General features: G+C 37.7%; 2 protein-coding genes across 4 annotated transcripts in view; one reads left to right on the forward strand and one right to left on the reverse strand.

The window, feature by feature from the left end:
- Positions 1–4,320, forward strand: part of LOC126471262 (complex I intermediate-associated protein 30, mitochondrial) — a 47,287-nt gene extending 42,967 nt beyond the window's left edge. Inside the window, exons 3-4 of the mRNA XM_050099384.1 lie at positions 1,267–1,452; positions 4,063–4,320. Of these exons, the coding sequence (XP_049955341.1) occupies positions 1,267–1,452; positions 4,063–4,287 (411 nt within the window). The 3' untranslated portion in view covers positions 4,288–4,320. The remainder of the gene's footprint in view (positions 1–1,266; positions 1,453–4,062) is intronic.
- A 590-nt stretch (positions 4,321–4,910) lies between these two features.
- Positions 4,911–16,040, reverse strand: part of LOC126471238 (probable cardiolipin synthase (CMP-forming)) — an 88,178-nt gene continuing 77,048 nt past the window's right edge. For all 3 annotated transcript variants that reach the window (XM_050099367.1, XM_050099361.1, XM_050099373.1), the window contains 3 exons: positions 11,517–11,602; positions 11,268–11,428; positions 4,911–5,435 (listed from right to left, as the gene is read on the reverse strand). In XM_050099367.1, coding sequence (XP_049955324.1) covers positions 5,348–5,435; positions 11,268–11,428; positions 11,517–11,602 — 335 coding nt within the window. In that variant the 3' untranslated portion in view covers positions 4,911–5,347. The remainder of the gene's footprint in view (positions 5,436–11,267; positions 11,429–11,516; positions 11,603–16,040) is intronic.

Raw genomic sequence — 16,040 nt, forward strand, 5'->3', positions numbered from 1 at the left:
TTATTTTATTTTATTAATTTTTTTTAATATTTTTTTTCTTAATTTCTATCTAAAAATTCCTCTGTGGAGTAGAAGGAGTTGTCATTCAGAAATTCTTTTAGTTTCTTCTTAAATACTTGTTGGTTATCTGTCAGACTTTTGATACTATTTGGTAAGTGACCAACTACTTTAGTGCCAGTATAATTCACCCCTTTCTGTGCCAAAGTTAGATTTAATCTTGAATAGTGAAGATCGTCCTTTCTCCTAGTATTGTAGTTATGCACACTGCTATTACTTTTGAATTGGGTTTGGTTGTTAATAACAAATTTCATAAGAGAGTATATATACTGAGAAGCTACTGTGAATATCCCTAGATCCTTAAATAAATGTCTGCAGGATGATCTTGGGTGGACTCCAGCTATTATTCTGATTACACGTTTTTGTGCAATAAATACTTTATTCCTCAGTGATGAATTACCCCAAAATATGATGCCATATGAAAGCAATGAGTGAAAATAGGCGTAGTAAGCTAATTTACTAAGATGTTTATCACCAAAATTTGCAATGACCCTTATTGCATAAGTAGCTGAACTCAAACGTTTCAGCAGATCATCAATGTGTTTCTTCCAATTTAATCTCTCATCAATGGACATACCTAAAAATTTGGAATATTCTACCTTAGCTATATGCTTCTGATTAAGGTCTATATTTATTAATGGCGTCATACCATTCACTGTACGGAACTGTATGTACTGTGTCTTATCAAAATTCAGTGAGAGTCCGTTTACAAGGAACCACTTAGTAATTTTCTGAAAGACAGTATTGACAATTTCATCAGTTAATTCTTGTTTCTCAGGAGTGATTACTATACTTGTATCATCAGCAAAGAGAACTAACTTAACCATTAATCTAAGAAGACCCATCAGTTCCGCCAAAGTCCTTTATTAGAATTCCACGATTTCCCACAGTATTAGATCTGCATGCTTGGACTATTCTGTCAGTTCTCATGAACTGGATGGTACCTAATTGTTGCTCACTCCTTATGTTTATGTCCCACTTAAACCTGCATTCTGATGTTTCCCTTTGTGTACCACATTCAAAACTCCTACCCCATTTCTTTTTTTTTTTTTTTTCTGAAATACCAGGATACTTATAACTTGACCTTGTCATGTTCTCTACGTTCTGTATGTTTTCCCAAAATGTACACATATTTGAAAATTTTTATGTTGCTTTACATTCATATTTGGTTAAACTACACATTTATTTCTTCTTACATTTTTCTTACAGAAATCATTTAAAAGGGATGCATACTACAACTGGTGCATGTACACGCATTTAGTACTGAAAGTGCGAGGTGATGGACGTACTTATATTTTAAACTTATCTACTGCTGGGTACTATGACATAATGTGGAATGACATGTACACATATGTCTTACACACTCGTGGTGGCCCATATTGGCAGCTTACAAAGGTATCGTAATTTATTGAATCACTCACGGCTCTGTGGTTTGCTTTATTTTTCATAGTTCTTCAAGTAGCCTTAATTAATTGAACACTAGTGTTATTTTGTGGCACTGCGGTTAGTTTCTTTCTTTGGTATTGAAATTATTCTTTGTTTTCTACTGTCTCAGTTGCGTTGCTGTTATGGTGACTACTAGTTTTAGTTTAACAATACCTTCTTCAGGTCTATAATAGAATAATATAAACTAAAAGACATATTTACCTATTCAGCATAAATGACAGTTGATAGCAAATACAACAAATATCTATGTAGCTGTCTTGACAACCAGACATACAAATATCACTGACAGAGTAAACTCCAGTATAACATGTAACAGCCCATGAAGTATTGAATATAATGAAGTGTTTATTTGGTCTTGTTTGGATATTGGCTGCAAGGTAAATAGATCAGAATGGCCAAAATATTAAAACATTATAGATTTGATATACCGTGAAGGCACCAACTAGACTACAAAGAGATTATAGGACATGTCCCACAGGCAGCTTATGTTTTGAGGCAGGAGATCCACCATTCCTATTCTGAGAAGACTCTTATGCCAAAGCAGCATACAAGATTTGGTAACAGTGCTGAGCTTTCTTCCAGCCACTAATACCTGTGCAACATTGGAGCATGAGATGCTTGTGAACTGGCCATGTCACTGTGTTTGGAACCAGAGTGGATCAGATGTAGGAATGTTAGTGTTAAGGTAGCCAAGTTGTATGTATAATAACATTATCAGTTGAAGATTTTTTTAAATGCAATTTAAAGTTTGGCTCAGTAAATGACACACCCCAGTAGAACATGAGGTACAGGCTGTTCAAGAATTTGGTGTGAAAAATGCCAGAATAAATGTATAAGCAGAGGAGGCAGAGTATGGTGATAGGAAAAGATTATTGTGATTGCAAATGAGGAGGTTAGTGAGAGAAGGACTGTAGCCTGAAACATGTACTTTCAAGGTTACAATCTCAAGAAATAGGAAGGAAGATTAAAGCTTAACGCCCCGTCGACAACGAGATCTTCAGAGATGGGTTAAAGTCTTATAGACGTTGGCAAAAAATGATACCAGATTGGAGTGAAGTGCTACAGTGGTGAAGACATCTTACAGACTTTGCCAAAAATGATGCCAGATTGTTGGAGTGAAGTGCTACAGTGGTGAAGACATCTTACAGACTTTGCCAAAAATGATGCCAGATTGGAGTGAGGTGCTACAGTGGTGAAGAGAATGGACTTGGATTCGAGAAGATGGCAGTTCAAATTTTCATCTGCATAGCCTAAGTTAGGTTTTCTGTGGTTTCTCGAAATGAATTAAAGCAAATACCAGGGTGAGTCCTTTGAGAAGGAAACTGCTGATTTCTTTTCCCATTCTTCCCCAACCTGATCTTGTGCTCTACATATAATGACCTTCTTGTTGCCAGAAAATAAAACTCCAGTGTGTGTGTGTGTGTGTGTGTGTGTGTGTGTGTGTGTGTGTGTGTACTTGAAAAAATATACGAGAATGAAGTTTTGAATCTACACAAGCATGTTTGCAAAAGGAATAAACATAGAGTGTAACAGAATTCATTATAGCTAAAAGAAAATAGTGTAAAGAGAGGAGCAGCAGGTGACACAGGAGAGAGAAAATATACAAAAACGGTAAGAGAATTGGGGAAAAGTCAGAAATTAAACAAATAAAAATTATGATATGACAGTAATGAACAGAATGAGACAAAATAGATGTGCAAGAAAGAGGTGGAGGTATTTATATTAGAAGAAACTAAGAAGGGAAAGAAGCAAATGCATAGGACAACAACAAAGAGAAAAGGCAGCTTGGAGAAATAATATCAAACAAAGAACATTATATAGTTTTAACGTATTTAGATATTCTCATTTGTTTTATTGCAAGATGTATTGGACAGTCGCCCAGAACACACTCAGTGCCAAAACCAGATCTGCACTATGCCCACAGAAAGTAGGAAGTACTGTAATTAATTTAGAAAGGCCAGAAAAAAATGAAGAGGTGGTGTCACAGAAAACTGCATATGAAGAAGCATTATCTGAAAGAAGAAAAAAGAAGTATTTTTTATGAAAATGTTTAAGTACATTAAAGAGAAAAGTAAATTGGTACTAAAAGTATAAAAATGTGACACAGAGTTACATAGATGACAACAGACTGCCAACAGAGAAAATAAAAGCAACAGTGGTTAAAATCTGTCTGATGAAAATGGTCATAAAATAAAACTACAATTAAATATAGATTGTTTAATAAGTTACAGGTAGAGATGTACAGCAGGTGGTTCTCTGTTTGTAATATAATGTGCTGTGTAACCTCTTTGGGAAGAATTTTGTCTGTGGAAATTTTATTTTGAATGCACTGGCTTGCTAGATTACAGAACACTTCTAAAATAATTTAGGAAACTATTAAATTTTGATAAGAAACTTTTACAATTCCTACTTTATTAAAACAAATTATTGGAGAAATGGATGTTGTTAGAGAAATAAATCCTATTGCAAACCATTTTTTTGTAAAAGAAAGTGTCATTAAATAAATTATTAATTGTTCAACAAATTATTTCCTTAAGTTTCTATTTATTTGTTTTTCAGATACCTTTTTCAAAGTTCATTCTTGCAAGCAAAGGACGTCTGCAAGACAAGCAATGCCCTATTCCACTGGACAAAGTTACAAATGTGGGAATATCTCTTGGAGACAAAATTAATGGTCCTTTCAGTTTGGAACTGGATTATATAGGTTTGGAGTTCGACCCATCACACACAGAAGAATTTGCTTATGAAATGTATCAAACTCCTAAATTTCTTGTAGGTTCATAATAGGTGTTTTTTCAATAAAAAAAATTAAATGTGTGCAATCTTTGACCTTTGTGTCAGTGTGCCCGCAGCTTGTGGTCTCACGGTTGTGTTCTCGCTTCCCGAGCACGGGGTCCTGGGTGCGATTCCCAGCGGGGAAAGGGATTTTCACCTACCTCAAGATGACTGGGTGTTTGTGTTGTCCTCATCATTTCATTATCATTCATGAAAGTGGCGAGATTGGACTGAGCAAAGGTTGGGAATTTGCACGGGTGCTGATAACCGTGCAGTTGAGTGCCTCACAAACCAATCATCATACTCATTGTGTCTGTGTAGAAACTATTGTGCTGTGTTGTACCTTGTTCAAAAACAAATTGAGGTATTCATGTACTCAAGGCAAATGAAAAAAAGACACTAAATAAGAAACCTTTGACAATTTTACCGAGTTAAGCAGTACTGCCGAAGTAAATTAAGTACTATTTTCAAAACTTTGTTGAAAAAAATCTACAATTTTTTATGTCACATAATGAACAATATAGTAACACAAAAAGTACATCAAATCAATAGGTAAAGGATTGAACACACATACTGTTTTCTATCAGTGGAATAATGAATGAAAAACTGCATATAATAAATACTTCAAGTAGTTTAGACACATTGTTTTATACTTTAATGATGGTTTCCTGTACAAAAGAACTTTCTTAAAAATAAGTAGAACAAAAAAAATTTGTCTTCATATCTACAGTGCCATATTCCACAAATCTGATTGATTCACAAACTACCTTTAAAAATTCATATCACAGTGCTTCAGTTAGATATGAGCAAGTATTCCTTAGCACAAAGATCAACAAAACTCACAATAATATGTGCTCTCTCCACAGTTAAAGTTCTTCAGAATACATAGAGGAATTTGCTTGTACCTTGATATTGCTTTATTATACAAAAACATAGCCCTTACTCAAGAGCAAAGATTCATTACAAATCCTCTGAAATGTTTAGAGATACAATTACCAGTCTTCTCTTGTAGCTCAACGTTAGCATTAATGTTAAACTGAACATCTTCAGTATTTATAAGAGTTTAATTTCATTTTTTTGTTCTAAAATATTTGTATGTATCTTGAGAAATAATGTAACTGATTGCAGAAGCAGCTGTTGTGCCTGCAGTTAGGTACCTGAAATAAAATTAAAATCTTATTAGTTTCTCTAGGTTATTAGCTTAAAACAATTCAGCACCGAATCTGTACAGAGCAATACATCTGTGAAGGGATGAAAGCGATGGAAACACTGATTGAAAACAGCTGTGGCAGTAATTTTTGAACAGATGTAAATCTGCAGTTATAATGCCAGAACCAGCATATGCGGGGAGGTTGTGGTGACAAAGTTTATTGGCCCCCCAACATCTGCATGGTCTGCCATTTAACTGCTGTGAATTGTTAGTGAGGTGGACAATGTGATTGGATGGTCAAAACATATCACTAAAATGGTGAGAGTTTGATGACATATGTTTGGAAATTACTTGAACATACCGTATAACCAGACAATGCAATCCAAATATGTTGGGCTAAAGTGACTGCTGCAATTCCCCACACATCATAAACGTTTTTGACTTCTCTATTCTGCTTCTGCTTATAAGACAAAGGAGGAAATCGGATTCCATTGGTTTCAGAAACACTGTCATAGATTTTGCAACCACATTCTTCAAGACGCCTCAGTTACGGAATTCACAATGTGCCTGTAATTTCTATGGGCAGTGACAGGAATGTCTTAAGTGATATCAGCAGTTGACGATCACACAAACATGTCACATGCCTTGGAATAAGTGACACATCAGAGAAGGTTTACCAACAATCATCTTAGTTACAAACTTCAGACTGAGCTACCACTAGCTTTCAAGAACTCCAGAGATGGAAACTTGTTCTCAAAAATATTCCCACAACGTGCAATCCTATTAAGCTTAACAAAGCCCCCCTCCCCCCTTTCCATTAATTTTGTGCTGGTTGGTAGGATCCAAATGGCCTGCACAGAGTATCAGGCACTGGAGTCCCTTGAATTATAATGTAGAATGTCGTCCCTTGAATTATAATGTAGAATGTCCTTGGCAACAAAGTACTGGGTGCTCCCAAGGCAAGCACTTCTTCTGTGCCCACTTTTAAACTGGCTGAACACAAGAATCAAACATGCCATTCGCTGAACTGTGTACAAAACTGTGACTTTCGTAGAGCATGAAGCAGGTTCTAATGAAGCAAACAGGAATCTCCCCCTGATGTTTACTGTCAAAACCACTGACGCTGAAGCGCACCGTGTCACTTGTCGATATGTTGTTCACTTGGGCATCATTTTCTTCAAGAATCTTGAGCACATTTTCAGAGAATTGGATTCATAGTTGATACTCACATGGAGTAAGAGATAGTTTTGTAAGATTTTCCTATTTTAGAGAAATGTAGGAAAATCTTACAAAACTGAAAAAGGAAAATTGGTTAGATAGCATAAATTTAATAATCCTAATTGCAATTGCTGGAAAAAGGTTAAAATCCAAATCTCTTATAACAAAGCTACAGCCTAACATAGTGCGCAGAGACAACTTGTTACAGTGCAGAGTTAGGTTGGTATACTGTCAAGTCTGTTGTAACCCACCAGGTTAGCCGAGGGTGCTAATGCGCTGCTTCCTGGACTCGGGTAGGCACGCTGACCCCGGTTCGAATCCGCCCGGCGGATTACCGACGTTGGTCAGTGTGCCGGCCAGCCTGGATGTGGTTTTTAGGCGGTTTTCCACATCCCGCTAGGTGAATACTGGGCTGGTCCCCACATTCCGCCTCAGTTACACGACCCGCAGACATCTGATCACGTTCGCACTATTCCATGAATTCCACTAGTCGCAGACAGCAGGGGTACACTACTTCCGTCCCGAGGGGTACGGGGTGGTGGCAGGAAGGGCATCCGGCCACCCCTTTCGACTAACCTTGCCGAATCCGTTCCTAACAATGCCGACCCTGCGTCAGTGCGGGACATGGCACCAGTGAAAGAAGTGTCAAGTCCTGTTGTACTTCATTTCTTTTTCTTCACCTTCACATTCTTCGTGAGCTTGTGGGACTTTCTTACCAAATTAATAGAAATAATTTCTCTAATACTTAATGTAAATGTGTTCTCTGTCAGGAGTGAGTTTGTCCAATTTGGTGAACTGTTATACTCTGATTTCCTCACTGACCTGGACATGTATCTTTCCTTCTTGTCTCATTACATGTTCATGGATACTGAAGTATTTATTTATGTATACCACAGACAGAACAACACAACTTGCTTATGAACAAGGGAAGAAATGTGCATTTTAATAGAGCTAATGTAGGAATTTTAGCCGTGTCAATTTTTGTGAACCAACTCTGTTGATGTAAGCTAAATAAAACCAACAACTATGCTGGAGAATGCTGGGAGTGCAAAATCATGTTAACTAGCTCATCCCGTGTGCTGACAGCACTGTGTGTCATGACATTTGACAGTACGTTTATGTTAGCTGCCTCGCCCCATGTGCCGACGTCTTTAGTTTGAGGAAAAATTTCTGAGAATATGTGTGAAGCACAGCTTTGTAAGAAAGTGGAATCATGGACTGTGGGAAAATCAGAAAAGAAGGGGCTCAAAGTGTTAGAGTTGTGGTGTTGCAGAAGGATGCTGAAAATGATGTGAATAGATAAGAAATGAGGTTTTCCTCAGAAATAGCAAGGAAAAGAATATGTGGAAAACACTGACTACAAGAAGAAACAAAATGCTAGGACATTTCTTAAGACATCAAGGAACAACTTCCATGATAGAGTGAGCTAAGAGGTCCAATACTGTAAAAGAAGACTGAAATTGGAATATATAAAACCAAAATTCAAGGGCATGAGTGTAAGTGTTACTTGAAGAGGAAGAGGTTGGCACAGGAGAGTAAGTTGTGGTAGACACATCATAAATATCTGATGTGGGAGCTGTAAAATTTAAGTAACCATTTTATCTGTATCCTCCTCAAAAGCAAGAACTTATGTCAATATGTTATAGAGTTATCCTGTTTTACAGTGTGAGCAAAGCCTTTGAATTCTGTGTTCTGTTCTGAGACATGGACATCCAGCACCTTGTTGCCTTCTTGTGGTTTCACTGCTCTTCGACCACTTTCTGTGAATGCTCAAATCACTAGCAAACAAACACACAAGAATTGTCATTTTCAAGTATAGGAAAGAGTATGTTACGTGGATCAGATTGAATTTGATATTCACTACTAAATTAAAATATAACGATAACCTGCTTAATAGCATGTCAGTCTATCTTTGGAATGAGCAGCAATTCTGTGCAGCATGTATTCAACAAATCCTCGGTAGGTTTCGGGGTATGTGGCCCCAGATGCCTATGCACAGGTCACATGTTTACCATAAATTACTAGCCCTACTATACCAGATAGTTTCCCAGATTGTTACATCAGCCTCAGATCATGTGAATTTGGCGGCCAAGACATCAATGTGATTTCACTATCAAGCTCCTAAAACTACTGTAGCACAATTCTGGCTTTGTGGCATGGGCAGTTATCCTGCTGGAAGATGGCACTGTTATCAGAGAAGACATCAAGCATGAAGGAATGCAGGTGGTCTATAATAATGTTCACAAAGGTCACAACTGTCATGATGCCTAAGATTACTACCATTACCTAGGTGAATGTTCCCCACAGCATAATACTACCCCCACCACTCTACGCCTGTGTCGTAGTGCATGTTTTGAGCAGACTTTTGGCTTCATGATGGCATACCTGGACACGATCATCAGCCTGGTGTTACTAGAAACATGATGCATCTGATCAGATGACATGGCTCCGCTGGTAACTGATAATGTCATCAACGTAGGTACACTTAAGGGGTCATTTACTGTGTACCATCATGTTCAACAATGTGTACTAAATGGTGTGTTTCAAAACACTTGTTCCTTCACCAGTGATGATGTATCCTGTCAGACCTGCCACAGATCACTCCTTATCCTGCTTTATGGCGCGAGTGAGCCTCCGACCTCCATGTTACATGATGAGGTATGGATTTCCAAGAACATGTCAACTACTTTTGGTGTCATCATCGTTCAACTGCTTTCCACAGATGCTCACAACAGTAGCATACAAACAGCCAATCAGCACTGCCGTTTCCGAAATTTGTTTTCCAAGGGACCAAGCTATTATAACCTGCCATTTGTAAAAGTCACTTATGACTGTGAGTTTCCCAATCTGTAGCCTAAATTGTTGCTAGAATGATTTCCCATATATCCCTACTCCACTTTTACACTTTCCTTACCATATAAAGTGCCTGCAGTACCACCAAAGTGGCCCTTCAGGCTCCAACAGGCCTCAACCATCGCAGAGATATTTTCACTGAGATGAAAGGTTAAAGATAAATCTCAACACTAAAATGGCTCCCATAATTCAGAGGAATGTGAATGGATTCAAAACTCACATTAAACATCAAAACTCCTTGTACAAGTGAGACCTTTATTCTTTTGTCTTCTGAAAAAACAGTTTAAGGATATCCGTGTAGTTGTGGTTAGGGGCTATTGTGGATGAAAGGGATGAATTTTGTGGTAAGAGGCAAAACCCGTGAAAAAGGAGGATGGGATATAAAGTCCCACTCACAATGAGGTTATTATTAACAGAGGACAAGTGCAGTTGCGGAAAAGATGGGGAAGAACCTCTGCCATGTTCTTTTCCAAGAAACCATACCAGGATTTGCTTTAACTAGTTTAGGGAATTCGAACCTCAGTCCTTTCAAATGCAAGCTCAGTGTCGTAACGACTGCACTGTTTCACTTAGTGCCAAATGTTGCCTCCTGTGTTTGGTAATGACACATTCTACTACTCTCTGCATTGAACAAAATGGAACAGTTGTAAAGACACTGGACTCGAACTGCCCCTGAAGATGTAACAAGTATATTGTTTCATGTGACATCTGTCTGTGAAGTTAATCACAGTGACAAACTACAAACGCCTCACAGGCAAATGGAGTAAAATAATCTCTTACTTTCAGCTGACTAAGGATGTCAAAAGTATCTTAGTGCAAGCTTTCTAATGTTTTTTTTATAAGTAGTAAAATTTTCAACAAAAACAGACAGATTTGTAGTGTTTAATCTAGTGGAGGGCAGACAATCTGACATAGCATGCTAACTTAATATTTACAAACAAGTTCAAGAACAAATTTTTACAAATGTAGGTAATGACAAACATGTAAAAAGGCACCTTAAATGTGGATTGATATATAAGTTTGCTAACGCAAGTCTGTGGCATAAGTATTATCAAAACAGCAAATTTATAACAAAGACTAGTGCAAAACATCACAACATCACTCTTTTCAATATTTCATTAATAGTAAAGTCCTTAAAGACAGAATATTACCTCAGTTCTTACAATCCTGGAGGTAGCCCTGACAATGACATATTTGAAGGAAAGATCTTGGTATGACTTTGGATAGTCAAAGCAGAATTATAATGACTGAACAAGATCTGAAATGGTTTTTCTCAGCAAGGCAGCACACTGTATCCACAACTAGGTTTGATCCCTGTATACTAAAGGCTGTAACATAATCAAATGGTCCAAACTTTCAATGGTAGTGATACCTGTTATACATTTGCAGAATCACATTAAGCAACAGCTTATGGAAGCTGCCTCTGCCTTAGTAATTCTTACCCTGTGCATCTTGAAGCTGATTCTACTGCACATGTCAGCAGTTGAAAAGTTTTGTGAGAAAGTCGTTTGGTATTAATACTGAACATGAAATGCATCCATAAAACAATGTCTGCTGCATGGTCTTTCCACCAGTGAGATTCCCTCATTGATTTTTTTAAAATTTTACAGATCGAATTGACTGACTTATTGTTTTTTTATTCGTAAATAATCACCACCCCAAAAGCATTACTTTCATTGGCAACTGACAGTATGCAATCTTTCAGTTTCTTCTGCTGTTAATTAAGAATGCTAAAAGTATTTAGATCTGAAATGCTAGCTTTTGTTACCATAAGCCATGCAAAAAGGGATGATCCACATAGTTGAAGACAGGAGCAGCCAGGGTTGAACATGCGAGTAACAGCTGAATGGCTGTGTTGATCTTGCTGACATATGTAGGTGCTAGTTGAGCTGTTACATGTGTAGCATCAAAATACCGGCTGAGTGTCTTCTGAAATTGCAAATTATAATTCCTATCATACAACACATTTTAATAATCAGATATTAATTACAGTTGTCGGAATGAAATTATAACTTACAGGTGGAGGCAGAGACTGGTATCGGATGTAGAAACCAGCAGCAACCAGAAGTAGATCTCTTGCAATAATCATGCCAGTCAAGGCAACTGTGAGAAATGACATAAAATGAGATTAAGAGTCACAACAAATCTCATCTAAAATACACTATTGGCCATTAAAATTGCTACACCACGAAGATGATGTCCTACAGATGCAAAATTTAACCGACAGGAAGAAGATGCTGTGATATGCAAATGATTAGCTTTTCAGAGCATTCAAACAAGGATGGCGCCAGTGGTGACACCTACAACGTGCTGACATGAGGAAAGTTTCCAACCGATTTCTCATACACAAACAGCAGCTGACCAGCGTTGCCTGGTGAAACATTGTTGTGACGCCTCATGTAAGGAGGAGAAATGCGTACCATCACTTTTCTGACTTTGATAAAGGTCGGATTGTAGCCTATCGTGATTGCTGTTTATTGTATTGCGACATTACTGCTCACGTTGGTCGAGATCCAATTACTGTTAGCAGAATATGGAAATGGTGAGTTCAAGAGGGTAATATGGAACGCCGTGCTGGATTCCAACGGCCTCGTATCACTAGCACTCGAGATGACAGGCATCTTGTAACAGATCGTGCAGTCAGGTCTCGATCCCTGAGTCAACAGATGGAGACATTTGCAAGACAACAACCATCTGCACGAACAGTTTGACGACGTTTGCAGCAGCATGGACTATCAGCTCAGGGATCATGGCTGCAGTTAACCCTTGACACTGCATCACAGACAGGAGCGCCTGTGATGCACGAATGGCAAAACATCATTTTTTCAGATGAATCCAGGTTCTGTTTACAGCATCATGATGGTCGCATCCGTATTTGGCGACATCACAGTGAACGCACATTGGAAGTGTGTATCCATCATCGCCATACTGTCGTATCACCCGGCGTGATGGTATGGGGTGCCATTGGTTACACGTCTCAGTCACCTCTTGTTTGCATTGACGGCACTTTGAACAGTGGACGTTACATTTCAGATGTGTTACGACCCGTGGCTCTACCCTTCATTCGATCCCTGCGAAACCCTACATTTCAGCAGGATAATGCACGACTGCATGTTGCAGGTCCTGTACGGGCCTTTCTGGATACAGAAAATGTTTGACTGCCGCCCTGTCCAGCACATTCTCCAGATCTCTCACCAATTGAAAACGTCTGGTCAATGGTGGCTGAGCAACTGGCTCGTCAAAATACGCCAGTCACCACTCTTGATGAACTGTGGTACCGTGTTGAAGCTGCATGGGCAGCTGTACCTGTACACGCCATCCAAGCTCTGTCTGCCTCAATGCCCAGGCGTCTCAAGGCCATTATTACGGCCAGAGGTGGTTGTTTTGGGTACTAATTTCTCACGATCTATGCACCCAAATTGCGTGAAATTGTAATCACATGTCAGTTCTAGTATATTTGTCCAATGAATACCCGTTTATCATCTGCATTTCTTCTTGGTGTAGCAATTTTAATGGCCAGTAGTGTACAAGGTAGTTATTAATTGGAATGTTCAGATCTTCAAAAAGTCATAAACTGGTTAAAAGATTTGATGTGTAACTTGGAGGAATAAGTCTCATGATGACAGAAAACATGTATCCAAATATATCTTGACTTTATTAGTTGCCATTTCATTCACACAAAATACCAGAGATATAATGGCCTGAAATATTTCTTTTACCACAGGAACTGCTTAATCTTGGATCTTTGCTCCTGATAGATTCTTTTCATAAAAAAAATGTGTTTCTAACTGAAGATGATAAATGAACAGATATGCCACTGTGAAACATTATAAATGTGACACTAGTTAGGGCACAACTCGTTGTTAGTTTTTAGTTATGCTTAACATTTTTCTATGTGAATTTCAATCATAAGCAACAGCAGTTTGATTTCCATGGGACAAACACCTATCTACATCTACAAACCTCAATTTCTTAATGCTATTCATCACACAAAAAGTTTTCATTGGAACTATGTCTTTTAAGGCTATTATTTCCATCTACATAAATTTCAACTTTTTTTGTCATCCACTGTTTTTATAACATACCTATTCATGCAAATTGTGGTTTCCTGTGTCTTGTCAAGCAGGATACATCACACATTATTGTTTCATTCTCTCTATTGATATCTGTTACTTTATAGTACCACAAGATGCTAAAATCATCATTTCTCTGGCTTAAATTTTACACTCAACATTATCCCTTTGTCTATGTCACAGATGTAACTCTGCTCACAAATCCTCTGGGACATTACGTACTTACATTTTAGTGATAAACAATCTTCAGCAATAGTAGGCAGAATAAAAAATTCACTTTTATTTGTTGCTTTTTTTGTGTCTGTTTAAAAAGGGGGGGGGGGGGGAGTGAGATGTATTTTGTAATATATGACAGCTTCTATCTGACTGACAGTGAACCTTACAATTGTTAGTAAAACTAACAAACACAAAAATGCTATATTGTGCAATAAAAAAGAATTAATAAATGTTACTAAATAATATTGATTATGCATATGAAGGCACATGTTTGTAGGATATAATACAATTGCGTTATTAAAAAATGTTCTGTGCTTATTTGTATCATCGGACTTCTCTTACATTTTAATTGAAGCTGCAGGCAATGCAGACCCAACTCCGGCACGTGTCATAATCAAGAAAATTCTCCTTATGTGTTCTTCACTTCACTTCAATAAATAAAAACATACTTGATAATGTTGTTCAATTTAATATTATTCACACACACATACAATACATAGATTTCGCAATACTTAAAATCTAAAATTGCACATCTTCATCGTCCTTCTACATACCAGGAGGTGAGGGGGGAGGGGTGGGGGAACTGTACAAAAATTGAATGTTTTTTCTTTCATTTGTCTGTGCCTTACCACACATTCATAATTAACATCTTTGCCAACTGTCTTGTTGCTCAGTGTTTGTTTTTAATAAATCTTAATTTTACGGCATCCTGGAGGCTTTTCATCATGTACCTACACAATTGCCCCCACACTGTACGTTGAGATATATGGAGATGTACAGTGTTTTTTTATTTATTTATTTATTTTTTTTTTACATTTGCCGATAGGGGTCGATATCCTTTATTGTCAGCTTTTTTATTTAATGGAGTGAATATGTCAGCTTACCCTATGTATGTTGGAATTCTACAAGAAATTAAAGATTATATACATAATATGACAGTCCATTACTTGTCTGAATTTAGCACACTAACAATAATGTTCTGTTTGCTTCATTGTCACTGCCAGGTTTTGCGCTGGTGTACTGGCCGATTTGGCAGCTAAGAGCTAGACGCTAACACACAACAGGCTAGAAGCTACTGTCGCATGGGCACACACTCGCTTTCTTGGTGTTGATTTCACATTGACTATTACACTTTCACCTGAGTGTCACATACCGAAGAATCGCTATGGCGTTTTTCTTCATTCTGGGTGCAGTGGATGTTTGCTTATTGTTCAAAATCCGATGCTGTGGCAGAAGATCTCAATTTTTATGGCACGGGCATCATTATTACCCGTCGTACTCGCATTTTCAGCAGAGAGAAACCTGACCAACAGCATCTGTCGATGAGGTAAGTACGGGCTCGAACAATTATAGTTCACTTGTCAGTATGTCAAGCGGTGCGAGCCACAATACTCAGAAGTTATTTCATTGCAAACGCATGTTCCTGTCAGCGCACTAGACCGGCCACTTGTTGAAAGAGATGTATAGCCGTCCAAAACACTGTATAAATTGCTTGTCTTCAAAGTTCATTTCTTCATATACAGTTTGATTTCCAATGAAAATTCATACAAGTATTGAGTTATAACAATATACATAACATGATATCTTACGACATTCCATCGATCGCTTATATTACAAACATAAATTTCTCATGAAATTTTCATTAACTGGGTTCTGTTACTACAGTCTGTCTGTCAGTTTCAACTTTTCTTCGTTCACATCACATATACAAATTAATTACATATCGCATTATTATGATACAATACAAGGATATGGTACATTTTTGCTTCATTTTATAGATACGCTTTTATCACTTATGGGAGCTCATTTCTTCCTAAGGTAGAAGAGGGAGAAAAACATTGGAAATAGGACTAAAACACTGCACATTGCTGGCCTAACCACGCTTGGCGCCGCCTCCTTTGTTTGGGAGGGAAGAAGGGAAATACTCATCTACTGGCTCAAGGATTTATGAGGAAATGTTACTCATACAATGATGGGACTAGATGCCAAGGAACTTTTGTTTCACTGAAATAAGTGTACCTACTAGTCACCCATGCAGTATCATGTTGTTTCTTCATGTGTTAATGCTGTTTACTTCATTTCACATGTAGCTTAGTGTGTAACATGAAGTTTTAACCAACATAGACCTGTCTTTCTCAAATACTGGAAATGTCATTATTCAAGCTTTCATGTGACACGATAAAAATTAACCAGTTTTTGTAAAATCTTATACTTAAATGTTTATGTGTACTCTGCAGCGAACAGGTATTGAT

The sequence above is a fragment of the Schistocerca serialis genome, chromosome 1, assembly GCF_023864345.2.
Source record: "Schistocerca serialis cubense isolate TAMUIC-IGC-003099 chromosome 1, iqSchSeri2.2, whole genome shotgun sequence".
Lineage (NCBI taxonomy): Eukaryota > Metazoa > Arthropoda > Insecta > Orthoptera > Acrididae > Schistocerca > Schistocerca serialis.